This window comes from Betta splendens, chromosome 1 (genome assembly GCF_900634795.4).
Source record: "Betta splendens chromosome 1, fBetSpl5.4, whole genome shotgun sequence".
NCBI lineage: Eukaryota > Metazoa > Chordata > Actinopteri > Anabantiformes > Osphronemidae > Betta > Betta splendens.
In genome coordinates, this window is record NC_040881.3 from 12,391,413 (window position 1) to 12,411,335 (window position 19,923).

At 44.5% G+C, this 19,923-nt stretch overlaps 1 protein-coding gene across 2 annotated transcripts in view; it reads left to right on the forward strand.

Annotated features, from left to right (window-relative positions):
* The window catches only part of rbm20 (RNA binding motif protein 20), a 25,808-nt gene extending 6,326 nt beyond the window's left edge, over window positions 1-19,482 (forward strand). The window contains exons 1-14 of one of the 2 annotated variants that reach the window (XM_029159824.3): window positions 6,063-6,287; window positions 9,229-10,246; window positions 10,490-10,554; window positions 10,792-10,907; window positions 11,364-11,455; window positions 14,326-14,472; window positions 14,605-14,736; window positions 14,806-14,885; window positions 14,968-15,655; window positions 15,727-15,813; window positions 15,906-16,446; window positions 16,629-16,694; window positions 17,333-17,454; window positions 18,653-19,482. In XM_029159824.3, coding sequence (XP_029015657.1) covers window positions 9,467-10,246; window positions 10,490-10,554; window positions 10,792-10,907; window positions 11,364-11,455; window positions 14,326-14,472; window positions 14,605-14,736; window positions 14,806-14,885; window positions 14,968-15,655; window positions 15,727-15,813; window positions 15,906-16,446; window positions 16,629-16,694; window positions 17,333-17,454; window positions 18,653-18,721 — 2,985 coding nt within the window. In that variant the 5' untranslated portion in view covers window positions 6,063-6,287; window positions 9,229-9,466 and the 3' untranslated portion in view covers window positions 18,722-19,482. Of the gene's footprint in view, window positions 1-6,062; window positions 6,288-9,228; window positions 10,247-10,489; window positions 10,555-10,791; window positions 10,908-11,363; window positions 11,456-14,325; window positions 14,473-14,604; window positions 14,737-14,805; window positions 14,886-14,967; window positions 15,656-15,726; window positions 15,814-15,905; window positions 16,447-16,628; window positions 16,695-17,332; window positions 17,455-18,652 lie in introns of those variants that run through there. The other variant, XM_029159819.3, reaches the window with a different exon arrangement.
* Window positions 19,483-19,923: the final 441 nt, after the last annotated feature.

The following is a 19,923-nucleotide window of genomic DNA, read 5'->3' on the forward strand; positions in this document are numbered from 1 at the left end:
TTCCTGCGTCTGGACTCCCGCAAAAAGCAAAAGTCATTATTTTTCCACAAACACTGCGGCTCCGGTTACACATTAATCTAACCACTCTTCACTGGAGCTATTTCACACTGTAGCCGCAGATTTTACACCAGTGGGCCTCGCACAACTTTGGACCAACTTCACATTCCTGGATTAGATTTAAATGGAGCGAGCGGGCAATAGAAAGAGGGGCTCTCATGAGAACACATTGCCACTAGTGAGAACTACTCAGTCTGTCACCAAGCCCACTTTGTATTATCTTTCCTGTAACCAAAACCCAGGGAACATTTCCAGACACTTTCCTCCATAATGGCAGTCGTGTGTGAATATGTTTTCCCACCTGAGAAAATCATGCAGCACATCCCTGTAGCCGCTGCGGCTGCTGCTGCTCGTCCAGTGCTAGTTTGGAGTAATTGCAACATGGGAAAATGAAAGTAGAGCATGTGTTTATGTACTGTGAATTAACAATGTCATAACAGATTTTTATGGAGCCTATCAGATTTGCCCACACACTCACCAGCAGTAAAGCCCCAGACTGACCAGTAAGAGCGGCTCCAGTGGACGGACGTCGCTGCACCTGCAATCAGCAGATGAAACCCGGCCCGCGTCGGCTTCAAGGGCTGCAGAGCCTCCTCGTTTAGAATATTCTGGTGTTGTGGTGAGTCATGTGAAGGTTCGTTGGTCCGGAGTGAGTCACTGTCTGTTATCATGAGCCTTATGTAACACGACAACAGTTACTTTGGAAAGTGGGTCAGGCTCCAATGTGTTGATGTAACAGCTGTCAAGCCTGAAGCCAAATTATAATGTGCTTTGTTTGAGGAGGTCACTCAGCTCAGTAGCAGCCACGTCGGCTCACGACTCAATCGGTCCAATCACTGCTTTGATGCTGGGACTCTCCTCCGTCTCCTTCGTTACATTAATCCTGCAACACATTAAATGCATGCGTTATACATTCGTGTGGGAGTGTTCCGTACCTGTGTTTGCTTCTGGACGGCCCATTGCAGTGAGATGTACCATGTGCATGGCGAAAACGACGGCTAGTCTGGGACCCTGTCGCATACAGCTGTCAGCGAGTCATCAGCGCGAAGGCAGAAGGGCAGCAACCTCCCCGGCCCCCTGCGGTGCCGACTTGCAGGCTTCCCCAAACGCATCGCTTCCTGTGGGTCTGCTGGTTCATAGTTGTTTCAATAAGTCGTCCTAGAAGGTCAGCGTCGTGCAGCCGTGCGTTTGCTGCTTGTGAACGTCAGACATTTCCAATACTGTGTAGTGCTTTTACAAACAGTAGCCTTTTGTCTTTTGCTTAATTGTGTGAACCTTAAATGAACCTGTTTTGAGTTTCATTTAAATGTGTTTAATTCACCAATATTCCCCTCATTATAATACTTTGAGCGCTCAACAAATCCAAATGTGCTGGAAAAATAATAAAACTTAATTTATTTTTATTGTATCTTCCGTTTTAAAATACGGATTTAAAGATAAGAAACGATTATTACAAATCCCACGTAGTCTTCTTCTCTGGTTTCTGCTTTAAAAGTGTGTTGCAGGCTCCACAGAGAAATCCCTTGATGGTCATTACTCCAGAGCATGGCCAACCCATTCTGTCCACGGCTTTGAGGGGGATTTCTCATTTATACTGAGATCCTGCTAGAGATTCTTTTCCTTTTTTTCCTATTTTGTGATTCTTCATAGAAGCTGCTTTGGATGTTGCTGATCATGAAGCTATAGTTCAACATTTGAAGACACTGATGACGACCATACTAATCAATTTTCATTCTTCCTCTACATTCATAACTTTTTATTACAGAAACAAATATAAGGCTCATATTAATCACTGTCAATCAAATTACTGACTCTAATAGTATTTGGAATTATTAAAATATTATAAATAAAAAATATACATATATTTTCACTTGTAATAAATCCTTCCACCACTTGGTATACGGTATTAATACAGTATTGTCATAGTCTACACTGTCTGTGAATTGTGTATTGTCTTTTGCCAGTACATGTAGAAACATGTCTGTTTATATACACATGTAAATACTAGACATGATTCTAACCTAAGAAAAGTTGATCACAAACTTTTGGACACGTTTCCCGTCATCTTGTAACTATCAGCTAATGTCTACTACTGTGTGACGTCCCTACATTTTAAAAATCATAATAATAAAATAAATAAACAATTGAGTTCAAATGGCGTTTTTAGCCAATACACAGTTTAAGGGCAACGAAGTGGTTTTAAAATGACGAGGGGGCACCTGGAGTACCAGTGGCCCAACATAACTGGGTTTGATTTGTATTTTTAAGCACAGCAGTGGCGACAGATGGTAAAATGCAGCGCTTGCTTCGGACAGCGATGGGAAGAGTGGGGTGAGGTCATCACGAACAGGGACGGGAGGGAGGAGGATGCAGCGCGCCGGAGGAGGGGCCGCGGGCATTAACGCCTCGTCATCTCGTGCACCGATATAGCTCCAATGTTGCTGACCGCCACGGCAGAAGACTCCCCGCTGTCCCCCTGCAGCCGCTCACAACCGGCAAGCCTCTGCTCAGTTTAAAGGAGCAGTCCTACGCTTATATTTGGATCTGCTGAATTTCACAGCGAACAGTCCTGAACATTGAATGTGTCACTAGACACAGATGAAAGTTGCTGTCTACACCCGGGTGACAGCTATAAATAAATATTTCAGAGCAGCAGGAAATATGGCCTGTGAAGCTCGGCTGTCAAAACCAGCACAATCCTTGTAATAATGGATATTTTACTGTTGAATAGTGCACAAAATCTAAAAACCTGCCCTTCTGCTTGTGGGCTGATGGGACTAGTTGTTATTTCGCCTTCATGTATGCAGCCGCTGTACGTTGAGGTTTCCCCGCGGCCTGCGACCATCCTTCTTTCTGCCGGCAGCGACTGTGACAAGTCGGCTGGAGCTCTGATGTCAGTCTGTCCGAGGTCCAGCGAGCTGTCACCTGGCCCCGAGCTCTCAGCACCCAGTTTGACACTCACTGTCAGCAGATCCCAGGTACCTGGGCGGCTTTTCTTAGCCCTTGTCAGCGCCGTCTCGCTAAATGTGACCGCGGAGAACCCGATGCGTCAGAAAAGAAAAGCGGGACCCGTGTTGATATTCGGTCAGAAAAATGGCGGCGTTGGAATTTATGGTTTACATTTGAACAAACGCTTGGTTTACAAGTTGACTCTAGAAGCTGCTGAGCACGTGTTTGTCCCCTCAGGCTCCCGCTGATGTTTTATTTCTTAGTAAATGCCTCAAACAGGTGTCGCTTTTAATGCTCGCGACTGTATCTCAGAGTCTGAGGACGGAGAAATGCCTGTTGGCTGTTGGCACGCTCTTAAAGTGCCACGGCTGTGAAGGCAGGAGTTTCCCTCTGACCTCTAGGCTCCTCTGTGACCCTTATATCACATGTTGCAGCGTCTTGGCTGAAACAGGATCACCTCCGGCCACCATGTGAGAAGTGATGAAAAATGTTTCTCCAGCATAAGCCTCTCTGGGTTTGGTTGCACATCGTTGAGCCGACTGAGTGTCATTGTTGTGTTGAACAGCGAGAGACTTGGATTCATGTCATCCCCTGTGTAAATCTTTAGAAATACAGTGCAAATCAAAGTGATGCCGTGCGGTGGACGCGCAGCCTTTTGGGGCTTGTAGCGGGTCGGGTCCCGTCTTTGTGGCCAAGATAACCCGCCCAGTGCTGGAGCGCCATAAATCAGGAACCACCCCCTTGCAACTTTGCCAAATGTGGAGCAAGGCAAGCTGAGCCTTCCTCCTCATGATGGTGTCCCAGGCATGATGCTGGATATGTGTTGACGGTGCAGGTTGCAGCAATGTGTCTGATATGTTGAAAAGTTAAATTAGGGCCTGGAACGTTGATCCCATGTTGGGAAGCGTGGGGCTTGCACGGTGTCCTCGTGATTAATGCCCGAGTTCATACATGTTTCTGTGTATACGTGGTCTGCCCATGTACGTCTATGGAAGGGATTCACTGTAAAATGATGGTATTATTAATAAACGCATTTCTATGTCTTTTCCTCATGTTTCAGTGGGGCATTAAGTCACTGCTTGCAGATGTAAACATCATAACTCCCATCCTGTCAGGCGTTATAGACTGTTCTGTCTGAAAGGAATATATTGGCCTCAAATAGATAATTATATAGGATAATATAGAGCATAGCGCCATCTAGTGGGCTGTTCTAAAGAAACTCACTGTATAATACACCTCCATGTACATGTACTGTGTGTGTGTGTGTGTGTGTGTGTGTGTGTGTGTGTGTGTGTGTGTGTGTGTGTGTGTGTGTGTGTGTGTGTGTGTGTGTGTGTGCGTGCTTCTTTTTTTGAGGACGAACATTTGCGTTTGCTGGATAACAAATACAAATTTAAAAATACAAATCTAAGTCTAAAATTCTATATCCACAAATCAGGTACTTGAATGTATCAGTTGTGTTATGTAGGCTACTCAATGTACACTACCGTTCAAAAATTTGGGGTCACTTAGAAATGTCCTTATTTTTGACAGAAAGGCACTTTTCTTGCAGTGAACAATTTAGAAATACACTGTTTACATCACGAATGTGGTAAATGACTATTCTAGCTGTAAAAGTCTGATTGTTGCTGCAATATTTACTGTCACTGCAGTGTAGTAATGGTACAATGTGTCTGCTCATTGCGTCAGAAGGCCCAGATAATAACAAATTAACATCCAGAATGCCAAAGGTCTGCAATGATTGCTGCAAATGGAGGATTCTTTGACAAGAGCAAAGTTTGAGGATTAAAAGAAATTATTAATTCGACTACAAATCATTATTTTTAACCTTTTTAACGAGACTATATTTTCAATTCACTTTACAACTCAGACTTTATGACTTTTAATGAACAACACAAAATTGTCTGTGTGACCCCAAACTTTTGAACGGTAGTTACATGGCAAAACATTATATATGGATATATGTAATAATTAATACAGTAATGACAAAAATAGTAATAATAATTTACTGGGGGTGTGCGTCACACATTGTAATTGTATATCTTTCTTGTCACATCTGCAATGTCAACCTAAAATGATTTTACACCTTTTATGTTTACAGCACATAAGAGGTAGAAAGATGTAAAATAATACTTAGCAATAAAAGCAGTGTTAAAATATTACATCTTACAACTAGAATTATTTGTTTATGTAAACATTAAAGTACTAGCGTAACATTGTATTTATTACACGTAAAAAAATTGTTTATTAGTTAGTTATTTAATTAGTTAATTAGTTTATAGTAAAATTAATACTAAAGAATAAATAATAAATCTAATTAAATGATAACTTATTTTTTTATCTTTGTTTAAAGACAAATAGCATATAAATAGGCTGCTGTTTTGCATCCTTCAATGACCATTAAATGACAAAAACAAGTTCTTATGGGTTGTATTCATTATTTTATCAATATACTTAAATAGTTTGTAAAATCATACATTTTAAAGAATTTACATCTTATGTCTATTTAACAATTATGTATTTTAGTTTGATTTATTTTGAAATAATTTACTTAATAAATAATACAATAAATAATAAATAAATAATTTACCATTTTACCACAATCCTTTTTTTTCCTGATGCCTCAAGAAGTGCTTTTAAAAAGCTGCTTGTCCAAATAGCCCTGACATCTACATTTTTGTTATGTGTTGCTTGAATGTCAATCTCTGTTGTTCTGTTCTCAAAAGAATGGGCCTCATAGAAGACAAGCTATCAAATAATATCAGATTCTAAGCACGTTAGTGTTTCAGGAGTGACAGACAAGTAGTTTTTTCCAGTTACTGTGAGACCAATTGTTGACTTTGCGTGAGACTAAACAGCAGCTTCAGGATTCCAAGGCATTATCAGAAAACCTGGTCAACCCCCATTCTCTCTGTGTGTCTGTCTCTCTCACTCACTCTCACACACACACACACACACACACACACACACACACACACACACACACACACACACACACACACACACACACACACACACTGGCCACTTGTGGCTTTTCATCACTAGCGTCTCCCATGGCCGTCGTGTGGTTAACGCAGGGAAGCAGCACTCTCACATACAGTGGGCTATGGAGAAGTCGCAGTGATGTTACGTTGGTGTAAATGTGCTGGAATTAGTCATGTTGCCCCTCATTAGAGGGTCATTAGGTGAATTAGTATTAGCTGGGCTGAGGTCACACTGAGCAGGCAGTGTGGAGTGTAGAGCTGCAGGTGTAACTTGGATCGCTGCTGCCTCTTGTCAAGGTTTGTGTGTTTATTTTATAATATGAAGCGAATGTCCTTTTTAATGTCAGTTTATTAAGTGGTGATGAGTCTCTTCAACTGAACTGTGTCAGTACAAACATGATTTATGTCTGGAGCCGCAGTCTGGTTTGGTCCTTCAATGCACCCAGTGGAAGGTTGTCCTGGAGCGGAGGAGGGCTCGAATCCTTGCTGTAATCTGTAATTTCCTCCTGTAAACTCCATTAAGTTCCACCTGGAAAATGTTGCATTTAATGACCTTTAATGTATGAATATGCACTATTGTGGAAACATGTAGCGAGATGCTAAATGTTGATGCGTTGCTTTGCTATATTATGCACGTCTAAGTTTAAACTAAAAGACTGTGATGTAGAATCTTGAATGCGTAGTGCAGTAATAGCTGTTATTCATATCAGTGTGTTTTTGTCAGGCTGAATGATGCACCAGTGCATCGCATCTGCTCTTAATAATTATGAATTATTATTTTGTTTTTGTTAATAGTTATTAACAGCTGTTGTTTTAATAGTTATGGTTTAATAATTTTCCTTGAGTGTAACGTTACATGCCATTATCTTATGTGTAACGCTGAGTAGTTCTATCAGCAAGTTTTATTTACTACAGTATGTGGTGGAAACCTGGGATTTACAGTAACACTTAATTATAAATGCAATTATGTTTTGTAGTCATTAGGCTAATTTTCCAACATTGTGATGTCATTTTTCATATAACGTAAATAACACATTTAGTTCTCAGATTTTAAAGCCTGCTAAAATACATCTGCTGATTAGATTAAAGTCAAACTACAACCAACAAAATTTCAAAATGTTTGTTTGAAAGAGTTATCACTTGAATATTTGCTTTAAAACTTAGGTAATAAATAATTTAACAATGCTTTTTCCTTAAAAGCTGCAGGATACAATTAGAAAGCGTTGCGCTGTGATTTTACAGTATATCTGCAAAACATTATTCATTCCATAAAGTGTGATTTAGCTGTAATGAATTCTCTAAAATCAAACACATTTAGCATTTAGTAAGTTATTTATGTTATTAGTTAATCTTTGATTACGATGGGCCTTTGCAAATGTAAAAACAAAGAGACACGGACCTGCAAATTTGTTTACTAGCATGACTGGTTAATGACTGCACCAGGCTATTTATAAGACTGAGCTAATACTGCGTGTGCTGGAGCAGAGGCTGCGCCATGGCTTTGACTGGAAGGGTCCAAAGTCACAGTAACACGTAAACGCACGCTGAAGTCATTTTGTCAATATAAAAGGAATTAAATATATAATAAATATAAATATAATAAATATTACCGGTCCTTCGGTCCTTGTCCTAGTTTTACCTGCTTTATCACTGATCACTCTATCTATTACTCTAAAATATCAACTGATATTTTAGAGGTGACATTTTTGGTGTTTTTTTATATTTAATCTACATATATATATATATATATATATATATATACATACATAGACAACACACTCAGTGTTCTGTTCACTTCAGATACAAAGTTTTGTTGTGTTTAAAGAATATTTTTTCCATTTAAGCCCTGTAACTGTCTTAAATTCTCATTTACGAAAATAGTTTTTATTGTAACTTTATGTGAATTTATAAATGGTATTTATTGAAGCACACATTATCAAACCCATCTTGTGTATGTGTGCTGGTGGTTTGGTGATGAGGCATCATTGAGTAGGAGTCAGATGTTTTCCTCAGGGTCTCATTCCTTACTCTGTTACTCTGTCCACCTGGTTGAAGTTCATTGCACACTGATTGTCATCAAGTCTGGTTTAATGAGTCCAGCACACTGTGTCTGCTGCCCAGGAGCCATATTAGTCTGGTCAGGACACTGTGTCTGGATGGCAGAGGGTAACTCTAGTATTTATAGCTTTGAGTCATATGTTGGAATGGTGTAAGTTTATCTTTCCATCAGCAGCCTTGTTCACTTACGGCTGCACATAATCACAGTAAAACTGAGAACTGTCAATTGTCCTGAGTAAGGTTCCACTGCAGCTCTTTGTTGTTGTACATAGAAGTATAACAGTCACATCACACTTCTAACATCATTCATTCACTTTTTGTCACATCTTTTCTGAAATTGATAGAATTATGAATGTATTTAAAATGTCTGACATTTTACTCAATAGCATATATGTTTGTGTTATACATGGTTTAAATATTATATCTGCTTCATGAATGGACCTTGCCATCTATTAGAGAGAACCATATTAGCAGAGCAGCGATGTCATGCTTGTGTATCTTAGACGTGCTCTCGTAATTGGTAAAATGTGTTTTCGCAGTGTTTGTGGCAGCTTCTGCATGTGCAGGGTCTCCTCTACAGTGATGTTCTGAAGTTTGAATTCATGCAAAGAACCGCAGATCCATTAGGTTAACTCCATGTGAACAGGTGATACTTGACTACGAATAATGAAACAATCCAGAGGAGCGTTGGTAACAGTGACGGACAGAATGGACTAAAGTTATTTTCTTGATCGAGGTTTTAGATCTTAAAGCTTTGTTGGATCACGGCATTTATTTTCAAGTCCGCTTGGACGGAGGCACCTCCATCAGAAATATACTTGAGTGTAATACCTCTTGGCATGTTGTACTTCCTTTGGTTTATCCTAAACCCGGCGACGATGACAGGCGGCTGATGTCCGTGCTCAACTGGCGGCCATCTGCTGATCACGTCAGATGCAGATTGTTTGCTGTGAGAAACGCAGCATGCGAATATGACAAGCAACCTAAGGAAATGGCAAGACCTGGTTTATTCGTGCTAGTGGGGGGTTCTGGTTTAGAAGTATTCACAATATGAGTCACGCCAGCTTTTTTATTAATGTGTCCAGCATCAAGTCCATGAGTTTCCTCTTAGTCCTTTAGTGCACAGAGCCATGTGCGTTGGCAGATTTAGATTTTGAAGTTCTTTTGTTTGTTTCTGCAGCATCGGCGCTGTGTCCGTGGACGGCACCGACAAAAAGGGCCTCCAGGTGGCCGGTCAGCTGGCAGGCGGCGTGCAGCTGCTGCCTCAGCAGCAGAACCAGCAGCTACTCTTCAGCCCAGCCAACCTCCAGCTCGCTCAGCTCCAGGCCCAGCTCGCCCTCCATCGCCTCAAACTGGCCCAGGGGGCCGGCACAGCGAGCGCGGCCACCGTTCTCAACCAGGTGCTGTCCAACGTGGCCATGTCCCACCCTCTGTTCAACCAGCTGCAGACGTCCACCCTGGTCGGGAACCCGCACGCTGCCTTTCCCACGGGCGTGCTGGGCTTTCCCTCCTCCGATTCTGCCCTGGGGGCCTTGGTGGGTGGGAGATTCAATCAAAACGCGGGGAACGTGAGGCTGAACCATCCTGGTGGGGGGGTCCCAGTGGGTTGCCAAGATGCAGAGTATGCTAAAAAGTCTGGGCCGTCGTACCCTTGTGATACTGACAGGCGTCTCCAGTTCAACGTGGCTGCAGGATCAGCCCCAGCAGCAGCATCGGCCACTGTTGGGGACGAACAGTACAAAGGCGTCAACCCTCCCACCAAGAACAGTGTTGGTTTCCAAATAGATTACTATGGGCAGGACATGCAGGGACAACAGCTTGGCTTCAGCGCCAACAAGCAGAACGTGAATTCGTATAACACCACCGGGCATAGGGATCAATGGAAAGGCCCCGTTCACTTGGCTCACACTGGCCAAGCGGACGGCGTTCCCAGCGCCGCCCCTGTGTGGACGGGCCCTGGGCAGCCGATGAGGCCCCGGATGGAGCTGTACAACCCCGAAGAGCCGACTCCGGAGCCCAAGTTCCCTCCCGGCGGCGGCGTTTCGAGCGGCTGCCCGCCGCCGCACGGACGCGAGGAGGCCGTGGCGTCAGGTACCAGGATACTCCAGCCGTATCAGGTCAACGACTACCACGCCGTCACGCCCACTCAACTGCCCCATCAGTGCAGCATCTGCGACAAGAAGGTCTACAACCTTAAGGTGGGTCAGGTCAACAAGCAAACTGCACATGGACGGTTATTGGGGCAGAAAATGGCTAAATACTAAACCTCTGAGAATGCAGCTAATCATAGCGCGAAGCCTCACATTCACGGGCATGCGGTCGTTCACGAGCTCTTACATAAGGACGACCGGGGGGAGCCGAGCAGTGAGCTTCCACTGTCTAAGCTGCTCGGTTCTATGTTTGGCCGGCGTGTTTATAAGTATGTGTGCGTATTTTTTCAGGACTGGGATCAGCACGTAAAGGGGAAGCTACACCTGCAGAACCGAACATTGTTCGCGAATGAAAGGTGAGCAGGTTCAAACTTACAATGTAAGTGAGGGTTTGAGCCCAACTGGGCCTTTCAGTGTCCTGTTGCGTCAGTGCTGAGTGACAACATCAGATGTTCCCTCTTAAGTCATAGCTACTTTTATTATGATCCTTCGTGATCTGTACATTTCCTCGCGCCCGTCAGACGTGATTAACGTCTTTACTGCTGCCGTGGTGCGTTCTGGACCTGCTTTTTATTCCTTTGCTCTATATACAGCGACCTTAACGTCGTGGCATCGGCCGCAGCCGTGCACTACGCCGCCGGCAGGCCGCCTGATGGGAGCCAGAGCGGCGGAGGGATGAACGCCATGGTCTACGCTGCCGCGGGTCAAGGTAGGCCGCCGTCCACGCTTGCTGGCGCCGGTGCTTCTCCGTGACACGGGGTGATGGATAAAGGTCTGCGGGTGTGTGTAGAGTTACATGAGCGTGTGAGGAGAGTGTGTTTTGATACGGTGACGTTTGCTGGTAAATTTAAACGGTCTCTTCCATCTTACTTTACGTTTACAGTTGTGCATTTGACCTTTGTTACGTGTCTAATTTAAAACCTTCAAAGCTGTTGTTTCCTCACAGCTTCCGTATCACATAGACCTTCTGTAACTTGCTTCTAGTCGAACATACCTCATAGTTCTTGTTCTTGTGAGTGATGTATGTTTTAATCTATTTTATACGACCTGTTTTTAACTACATCCACAATTAAATTAACTCGGACAGTGAAATCACCGTCACTTGTATGGCTTGTGTACTGTATGTACAAGAATTTAAAATCCAGATTGCAAACTGTTTCCACAGATGTGTCTAATTCTTCATACATGCCAGCTGCCGCCATGACGACTTATTCCACATCAGACACAGGACTGGCCTCACAACAGCCGGAGTCAAAGGTCAGACATTTGTTTGGGTTTCCTCTTTGGATTATTTACTTCCTGTACAGTACTTCCTGCATTATATGAGGGGGCAAAACATACAGAAATAACTGATCACCTTTCCTATATTTTAACAAAAGCTGAGAAATTTTGGTAGAGCTATTTTTTTGTGCACGGCGTGTTTATTAAGTGTGTCACGAATGGACCCAAATCTTCTTATTGAAACCTGATAGAGTCCAACTACTCAACAACTCTTAAACTCTAATATCTTTGTCCTTCTACAAAATTATTAGCTAGCGTCACCACACTGTCAATTATCTGTTATGCTGTTTTTAATACTAGGAGCAAAAAACAACAGCTGTCGATGTGCAGCCACCAACTCTTGAAAAATGCTGATGATAAGTGAGGTCGAAGGCGCCTAAAGCAAACGTCAGGAAACTCTACTCTGGTGCTGAGCTCACGGCTTTCACCAGTCTGTGGGCAATAATGCCCACACTGTACAGCGGCAGAGCAAAGAGCTGAAGGCGAACTGTGTGTTCGTGTGTGGGTTCATGAATCCACATGTTCATGCACAGCTTTGTTTCCATCTCGTGCCTGAGCGTATATAACGGGAGCCCTGTGGCTCATCGTGGGGTACCAGCTTTTATTGTATCAGTGGGAAAATATTTACAGGCTGCGCGACATGAGCAAATGTTAGTTGTTATGAACACACACCTGTCTGAGAAGAACAGGTGGAATTTTACTGTCTTTAAAACCATGTGTCAAACAAAGAACTCACACAAATACACACACAGCAGATGCACCGATGTTTAATTTAGATTTTATTTTATTTTAGTTTTGTTTTTAGGCAGATGTATATAAATATTATACGGGCCTGAACCTACACATACTGTATCAGCACACAGTACACAGGTGTTTGACCGCCCACTTCGAAGTAGCTCCAACACAAGACATAAACACAGGATTACAGTGAACCGCTGGTGGGAGAGCGGACCTAAAGAACTGTGGGCTACAGTTTCAGACTGGTGAGAGAGCGGTAACGTGATCCAGGGATCGGAGCGTGAGCGCTCCGTGTTGGAACGTGGGGAGAAACCGTGAAGCCAGGCTGCGTTCTGGACCGTCCGACTTAGATCGGGTTGTGCAAATGAACAGCCCTGTCCCCAAAACAGGCTCCACCGAAGACGAGTCAGCGTCTGTCAGTGACAGGAAGCCGCCGCGTGGAAGGGGCTGTTGACCTTTACACCATTTGAACCTCCTGAGGTTGAACATTTGGCTGGACTCAGACAGAGACATATTCTTTGTTGACTGCAGGCTACGTCAAGAATTCCGGTTTAAACGAAAGCCAATGGGAGCGCGTGGGGCGTCTCCCCCTGGGCTGACGGGGACACGGCCACGCCGCTGGTGTGCGGTCGACCCATGCGGCTACTGTTCACAGCCGGAGTCAGACCTTCACGGGGACATCGGCGCTGTGGTCAGGCTGTCTGGGCTTCCAGACAAGGGGGCATTTCACAGTCCACGCACTGGCGAGCGCTGGGGCTGAACAACCGTGACCCTGGTTCTCGCTCATCTTCCAAGGGCATAAACAACTTATTCCTGGATCAGTTTATTGAGCCTGATGAGCACTGACCTTCATGCATTCTGGCACGGGGATGTTAATAGACTTATCACGCTCGCGTCTGAAGCTGTTAATGTCGACCCACTGGCCAAAAACCATTATGCTGTGCTTCACTGATGCACAGTAGCCATTGTCACCTCCAGCATCCTCTGGTTCAGTAGTTATACCTGCTACCAGCCTTCCACCCCTCATAGCATGTTTATTTATTATTCATGCACCGCTTGTGCTCCATATATGTTTTGATTAATAATACACTTGGCTCTAAATCCGTTTTCATCTTTAGTGGCTTCCTCCTCCCCTTTTATACTAAGCTCATGGCTATTGGACCCAGTGTGAAGTGTATGTTAGTGTTGGGTGTTCCCTGAACAAAGTCCCTGTAAAAGCTGAGACTCCGGCTGCCGGTCTCAAGTGGAATTAGAAGCCTGGGGTCTGTCCCGCACATGGACCTGTCCGTCAGGACCGTCGGCCCGCCAAGCAGGAGGAGGAGGAGGAGGAGGAGGAGGGGCGCTGGAGAAGTTGCAGTTGCAGCACAATGTTTGCAGAAATAGGACTCCTCGATATAACAAGCATAATTTACAACTGCTCTCTGCGGTGATGTTAAAGGAGCGCAAGGCGTCGGATGGTATGTGCAGCCACCGGACTGATGGTGAATATAGATGTTAGAGCGAATAAGTCAGTGTTGTTGCCATGTTTGAATGAGGAAGGTGAAGTATAGGTGGATGTACTGTAATCAGCAAAACACTACTAGACGACACTGACGACAACATTATCATAAAGTCTTAAAGAGACAAAACATTCAATTTAAACAAAAGTTTGATTGTGACAACAAATGTAGACGCAGTAAAATGATCTCATAATCTCTCGTGTTCCCTTCTTTAAAGCAAGAAGGTGAAGTGTTGAGGGACAGCGAGCAGTGCAGGCCGTCGCACTTGGCGGCGTAGAGCGAGAGTGTTAAATGTCTGGGGCCAGTCAGCTGACAAGTCTGTAAGTCCAAACAAGAAAACCATGATTATCACCACCGCGCTACTGCCAACGACTATTCATAGACACAGGGAGGTGACCTGTGTCGGCCAGAGAAGTGATACCACACATCTTGTGTGACACCGGTGGTAGACCGACATCACGCTTTGACTCACAGGCCATCAGTATCAGCCGAACTGTGCTCTCTATGCAGTGTATAGTGGTATAGACTGTATAAATGCTGGCTGATAAACAAGTGATCTGGGTCCATTTGAACCACACACTCATAGTGTCTGTGTCTGTTTATTTGCAGGCATTTCTGGCCAGAAAGGCAACGGCAGGACGGGTGGTTCACATCTGCAACCTCCCTGAAGGCAGCTGCACAGAGAATGATGTCATCAACCTCGGTTTGCCCTTTGGCAAAGTCACCAACTACATCCTCATGCGCTCCACACATCAGGTACAGTAATTACCCTTATTTTAACTTTTAAGTCTTTCAGAATTTATAGAAATGCTTCTATTGTCGAGGTCACAGATGGTGGTGGTGCTTAGAAGCATCTCCTGTAACTGTGTTCGTTGTTCTTCCATTTAGGCTTTTCTTGAGATGGCCTACGTCGAAGCAGCCCAGGCCATGGTTCAATACTACCAACTTACTCCAGCGATGATTAACAACCAAAAGCTGCTCATTCGCATGTCTAAGAGGTACAAGGAGCTGCAGCTTAAGGTAAAACCGAAGCACCCAGCAGGCTTTAGGCTGCGTTAGCAAATTATTCACATGTAATTTTCTGTATAGAAACCGGGAAAAGATGTTCAGCTGATCATTGAGGATATCACATCTCAGCGCGAAAGGGACGAGATGCAGGAACTTGAACGGTGAAGAGGCCTTTTCAGTTTAGCCTCACTCATATAAACATGTCAGATTCTTATTTAAGTCGCCATTTGTCATTTACACCAGCTGCAGCTACATCCCGGAGAGAGCGCGCTCCCGCAGCCCTCTCAGCCGCTCCCTCAGCCCTCATTCCCACAGCCCCAGTTTCACATCGTGCAGTTCGGCGCACAGCCCCCAGGGAGCGCCGTGCAGGACCCAGGAGCGCGCCACCAACGGCTTGGCCCCCAGCCGGGGCTCCTGGGACTGGCCCAGAAGGACGGAGGATGAGAGGGAGCGGGAGGACCCGTGGAGGAACGGGGGAGGCGGGGACGACGAGCGGCCGAACGGTCGGGCGCCGGACCGTCGGAAGCCCTACCAGAAACACGCGGATCACGGCAGCTCCAGGTCCGCTGATGAGCGGGGCGGCGAAGGGATGCGGGGCAGCAGGGACTGGCACGTACGGAGCAGCCCCCAGGGCGCGTCCTTCAGCTCCTACAGGAGCAAGGACGAGGACTTCTACATGAAGGAGCCGATGTACCGGTCGGAGAAGCTGGCGAGAGCCCCGTACCAGAGGCACGACGCCAAGCCAAAGAGGAGGGAGGGCGACTACCACAGCAGGCCGAGGCATTATGAGTATGAGGCCACTGAGGAGCCCGCGTGGAGAACGCCGGAGGAACGACGGCAGACGCCGCCAGGCAGAGGCAGGAGCGAGAAAACCAGCAAGAGGCCTACGAGCACAGAGAAAAGCCAGAAAGACAAGGCTGCTGAGAACAAGGTGAGCGGCTCCTGCAGACGCCACTGGTTTATAATGTGCAGCACTGATGTTCTAACGAACACGTTTTTCAGGATCACCACCTAAAAGATAAAGATGGTTCACCTCAAAGAAGCAATAAGACGCAAGAGGCTCCTGAATGTGGTGAAGATAAAGACGCTGTAAGAAATATGATGTATTCGACCACAGGCACCAAACATGTTAAAGCTGGAGTCTGCAGGTTATTTAAAGAATCTTTCATTCATTTCCTTAGGAGAAAGTGGTTCAGAGTGAAGATGACACCGATGAAGAGTGTTGGTATCCTAAGAACATGGAGGAACTGGTCACGGTAGACGAGGTTGGAGGAGAAGACGACGCTATTGTGGAGCCAGATCTTCCTGAGCTGGAGGAGTTGACGTCCTGCCCCAAGGAGCCTGCAGCAGAAGCAGTGGAGCCCACAGCGCCTGCCACAGCGTCAGAGGGGCAGGAGACGGCGGACGAGGCCCCGGACCAGGAACAGCCCGTGGACGTGGGAGACAAGGCGGAAGCTGCACCCGCGGCTGAGAAAGCAGCAACCGCTACAGGCGACCAGGACCCGAACCCAGCGGTCCCAGAGCTGGAGATCACCAGCCTCCACACCGTCGCCTGTGAAGAGTCCAAAGCGTCCGAGGAGGAGACGTGTTCGGAAGATAAAGAAGCCAGTAGTGGGATGACAGAGGAGCCAATGGAAAATCACATGAGTGTATTAGAAGACAGCCAGACACAGGAAGCGGAACACATGATAGAAACAATCAGCAACGGGACACAACAAACAGGTACAATCCTCACCATCAATCAATCAAGAGTCATCTATGCTTCAAAGGTTCTAAATCTGTCTAACATTTAGGTTTAACATTTACTTGTAGGATAAAGTAATCTATGAAATTAAGATTCTTAAATGTAAGAAATGTACATTGATGTGATTTCTGAGGTTTTTTTGGTGCGTGCCTTTTTCTAGAGATTGAGGCCCCGTCACCATCACATAATCAAGACAAAGCCATCAGTGAACACAGCATCCCACTAGGTAAGCTGTGTCAAATGACCTCGGCCATTAGGTCACCGTCTTCTATACTGAAGAGCGATTTGGTCCTTTTGTTGTCAAATATCAGCTCACGTGAGGCCACAGTCATGTGAAGGAGAACGCGTCCTCTGGCTCTATTCTCAGCCGCCTGTGAGGGGCTCTATATTTAATTGCAGGGGCACGTTAGTGATATCCACTACACCATTAATGTGCACTGACAGCCTGTTGCATTAGCACTCTAATTGACTGGAAACGCTGGGCCACTTTGCTGACCTATTTCTGTGAGCCGTCTGCGAAGTGCACCCCTGAGAGAAGGGTATTTATGTTATCATTAGGGCGAGAATGAGCGGAGCGAGCACGCGCGCGGCCCGTGCGGGCCGCGCTGCACGGACGCTTGCATAAGCCCGGCAACAGCAGAGCCCAGACGCAGGAGCTGTGGCACTGTTCTCAGTGCACTGATAACGCGGCTGGGACGCATTATGTTCTTACCATTGTGTTCATTTGCTGAAGTGTTGTGAATAGTTGCACCGTAAGTGTGGAATAGTGAGTTTATTTAGATGATTCAGGATGACAAACGACCTGAATGTAAGAGAAAATAGAAGCTAATGTGTGGGATTTGCTTTCTGTCCGCCGTCCACTAGGAGTGGAGTTCATCGTGCCAAGCACTGGTTTCTACTGTAAACTCTGTGGGCTCTTTTATACCAGCGAGGCTACTGCGAAGACGGCTCACTGCCGCAGCACCGTCCACTACAGGAACCTACAGGTACAGCGTTTGCACGTTGCATTGAGTGTCAGACGGGGTCCGATCAGCTGCGCCAAACCGTGAGCACGTCTGCGTTCACGTTCATGTCCAGGACAGCTGTGAATTCTGCTGCTGCTCTGTTCCACCTACATGTAGTGAGCTACAGTGAGTGTGGTCTGGCAGCGACCTCCTTGAGGTGGTGGCACCTGTTGCTGGGCTGCTCAGTAATGACTTCTTAAGCACATGCATATTGTACTCTTGCTTGTGTTTTGACACAATTTTGACCGGTTGTTGTCAATTTTAGGATGAATCTGAGTAATCGAACATTTTCTGTCTATAAATGTTTTGCTTTGTCGTTCATCCCATATGTTAGAAAATAAACCACCACTAAAATATTCAAAGAGGAATATTTGAATAATTGTTGAGTCCCTGTGATGACAGGTCATATTTATACCTGTAAATAGTTCTGTCATTATGACTTTGTGAGGCTTCAGTGGCATGAACTCAAATGCAGCCAAACATACGGGCAAAGCCTTCACACCACCGTACGCCTCGCATGTGAACCCCCGGCTGTATTGGGTTTCTGATGACTGGGCACCCAGCACCAGGCCGCCCCGCCGTGCTCTCGCCTCAGGAAGCGCAGCTGAGGCAGCGCCGAGGAGGGCGACTCCCCAGCATGTGATGGATTGCATTCCAACAGGAAAAAAGGCTGTTTTGAGCAGTTGTGCTGTCTGTCAAAGCTCCGGGTTTGTGCGAGTCCTGGTGCTTCGGCTGCAGATTCTAGTTTTATTATTTACTCGTTTACACCATTTCAATTTCACAACAAAAAGTTGTTGTTGTTGTTTTGGATTTGTGTAAAAAGAAATATGGCACTGGTGTCAAAGAAATGACTCCAGAAGCGTGCGTATATGACTGTGCTTCCACTCAACGAAATGAAACTCAGCCAACTTGACTTTTTACAGTGGGTTCTACAACATAGAGACTAAATATCACTGATCATTTTGCTTTTGCAGATGCCTTTGATTTAAACAATCTTCTTAACTGATCAGAGTCTTTATTTAAAGCATTTCAGTTAATACTGACAGAAGTGCACGCGATCAAAACGCCTTAATAAACACCATTCTAACCTGAAAGGATCGCTTCACCTTGATTAATGCAAAATAACTTTTCACTGTTGGTTTGTAAATGTTTAATCTTTGGTTTCTTCCTCCTTTCTCAGAAATATCTTTCTCAGCTAGCAGAGGGAAGCCTGTTAGGTGCGTTCGGTGAAGCCTCGGATTCACAGTGATACGAGCAAACAGAAGATCAACAGAAGATCTTTTTTTTTCTGTGAAGAATACACTGATGTAGAATGAAACTGCCATAGCTGTGCCTGTTTGTGTACATACATCAAGTGTAATGTATAGTTTGGTTTAGAGTTGTTTCATTGTTTTTTTGGCATGCGAATTGAGTTATTTTTTTATGGAAATAATTTGCAATGATGTATAATTGTTGAGAAGACAAACTTGTACAGTATGGAGTCTTATTTGTTCATGTGCTGGATTTAAATCTCTTGACCTTATTTTGAATTTGATCTCCATATTAACTTATCAAAGGTTATTCTTTTTAAACGTTTAAAAATGTAAAATGACTTGAAATGTGTATTAATGAATGTTTTTCTCAGTTAAAAAACTGAGAAAGATTCTCAGGTTTTTTTGCAGTGTACAGCTCAGTGCAGAACAATTTACATTTTTATTTATTTAATGATTAGATGGCACCTGTTTTATTTTGCCCAAAATAATTGATATAATAATGTGTTGTTATTTCATAAGTACGGTATTTGAAAATCCCAGTTATATTTACCAATACACATAATACCTTGTATATCGGAGGCCTTAAACTGGACCATGTGTTTCATGTTACAGGGATTTCATAAAAAACAGCAATAAGCCACACTTTGTTTTGTATACTGTGGAACCTGATCCTGTGACAGCAACAATTCTTTTCTTGGTAAACTTTTCATATGATTTTTGATGGGGAAAAAACTACTTGAATAAATATTTTAAATTACTTGTCTGTCCTGTATTTAATAGATTACAAATTATGCCTTCAACACTGGTGATTTCACCATCCACCCACTGTCTGTACCAGCTCATACTGTAGTTTTAGTGTAGTTTAGCTTGTAGAACAGCTCCCCCATGTGTTGAGGCAAAAACATGTCTGTGTGGCAATTCTCAAAGTGTAGATCTGAGTTACTATAACAATTAAGTTAATGCAATCAATGTTAATCCTATGACGACTTTAACCCTATTTGATCTACGGGATTTTCACTTTTGTTTTTGTGTCGAGTCAAACTGTGTTTGTGGGAATTTCTTTAGCTGCAAGTTTCTTATATATGTAAGGCTTATAAACAGAGAAATGCATATTATGATTTACAAAAAAAAACAATTGTTAAGTAGTTAAGTTTGCTTTCAATGTTCAAGTACACAATACAAAATGTACAGGTATAAG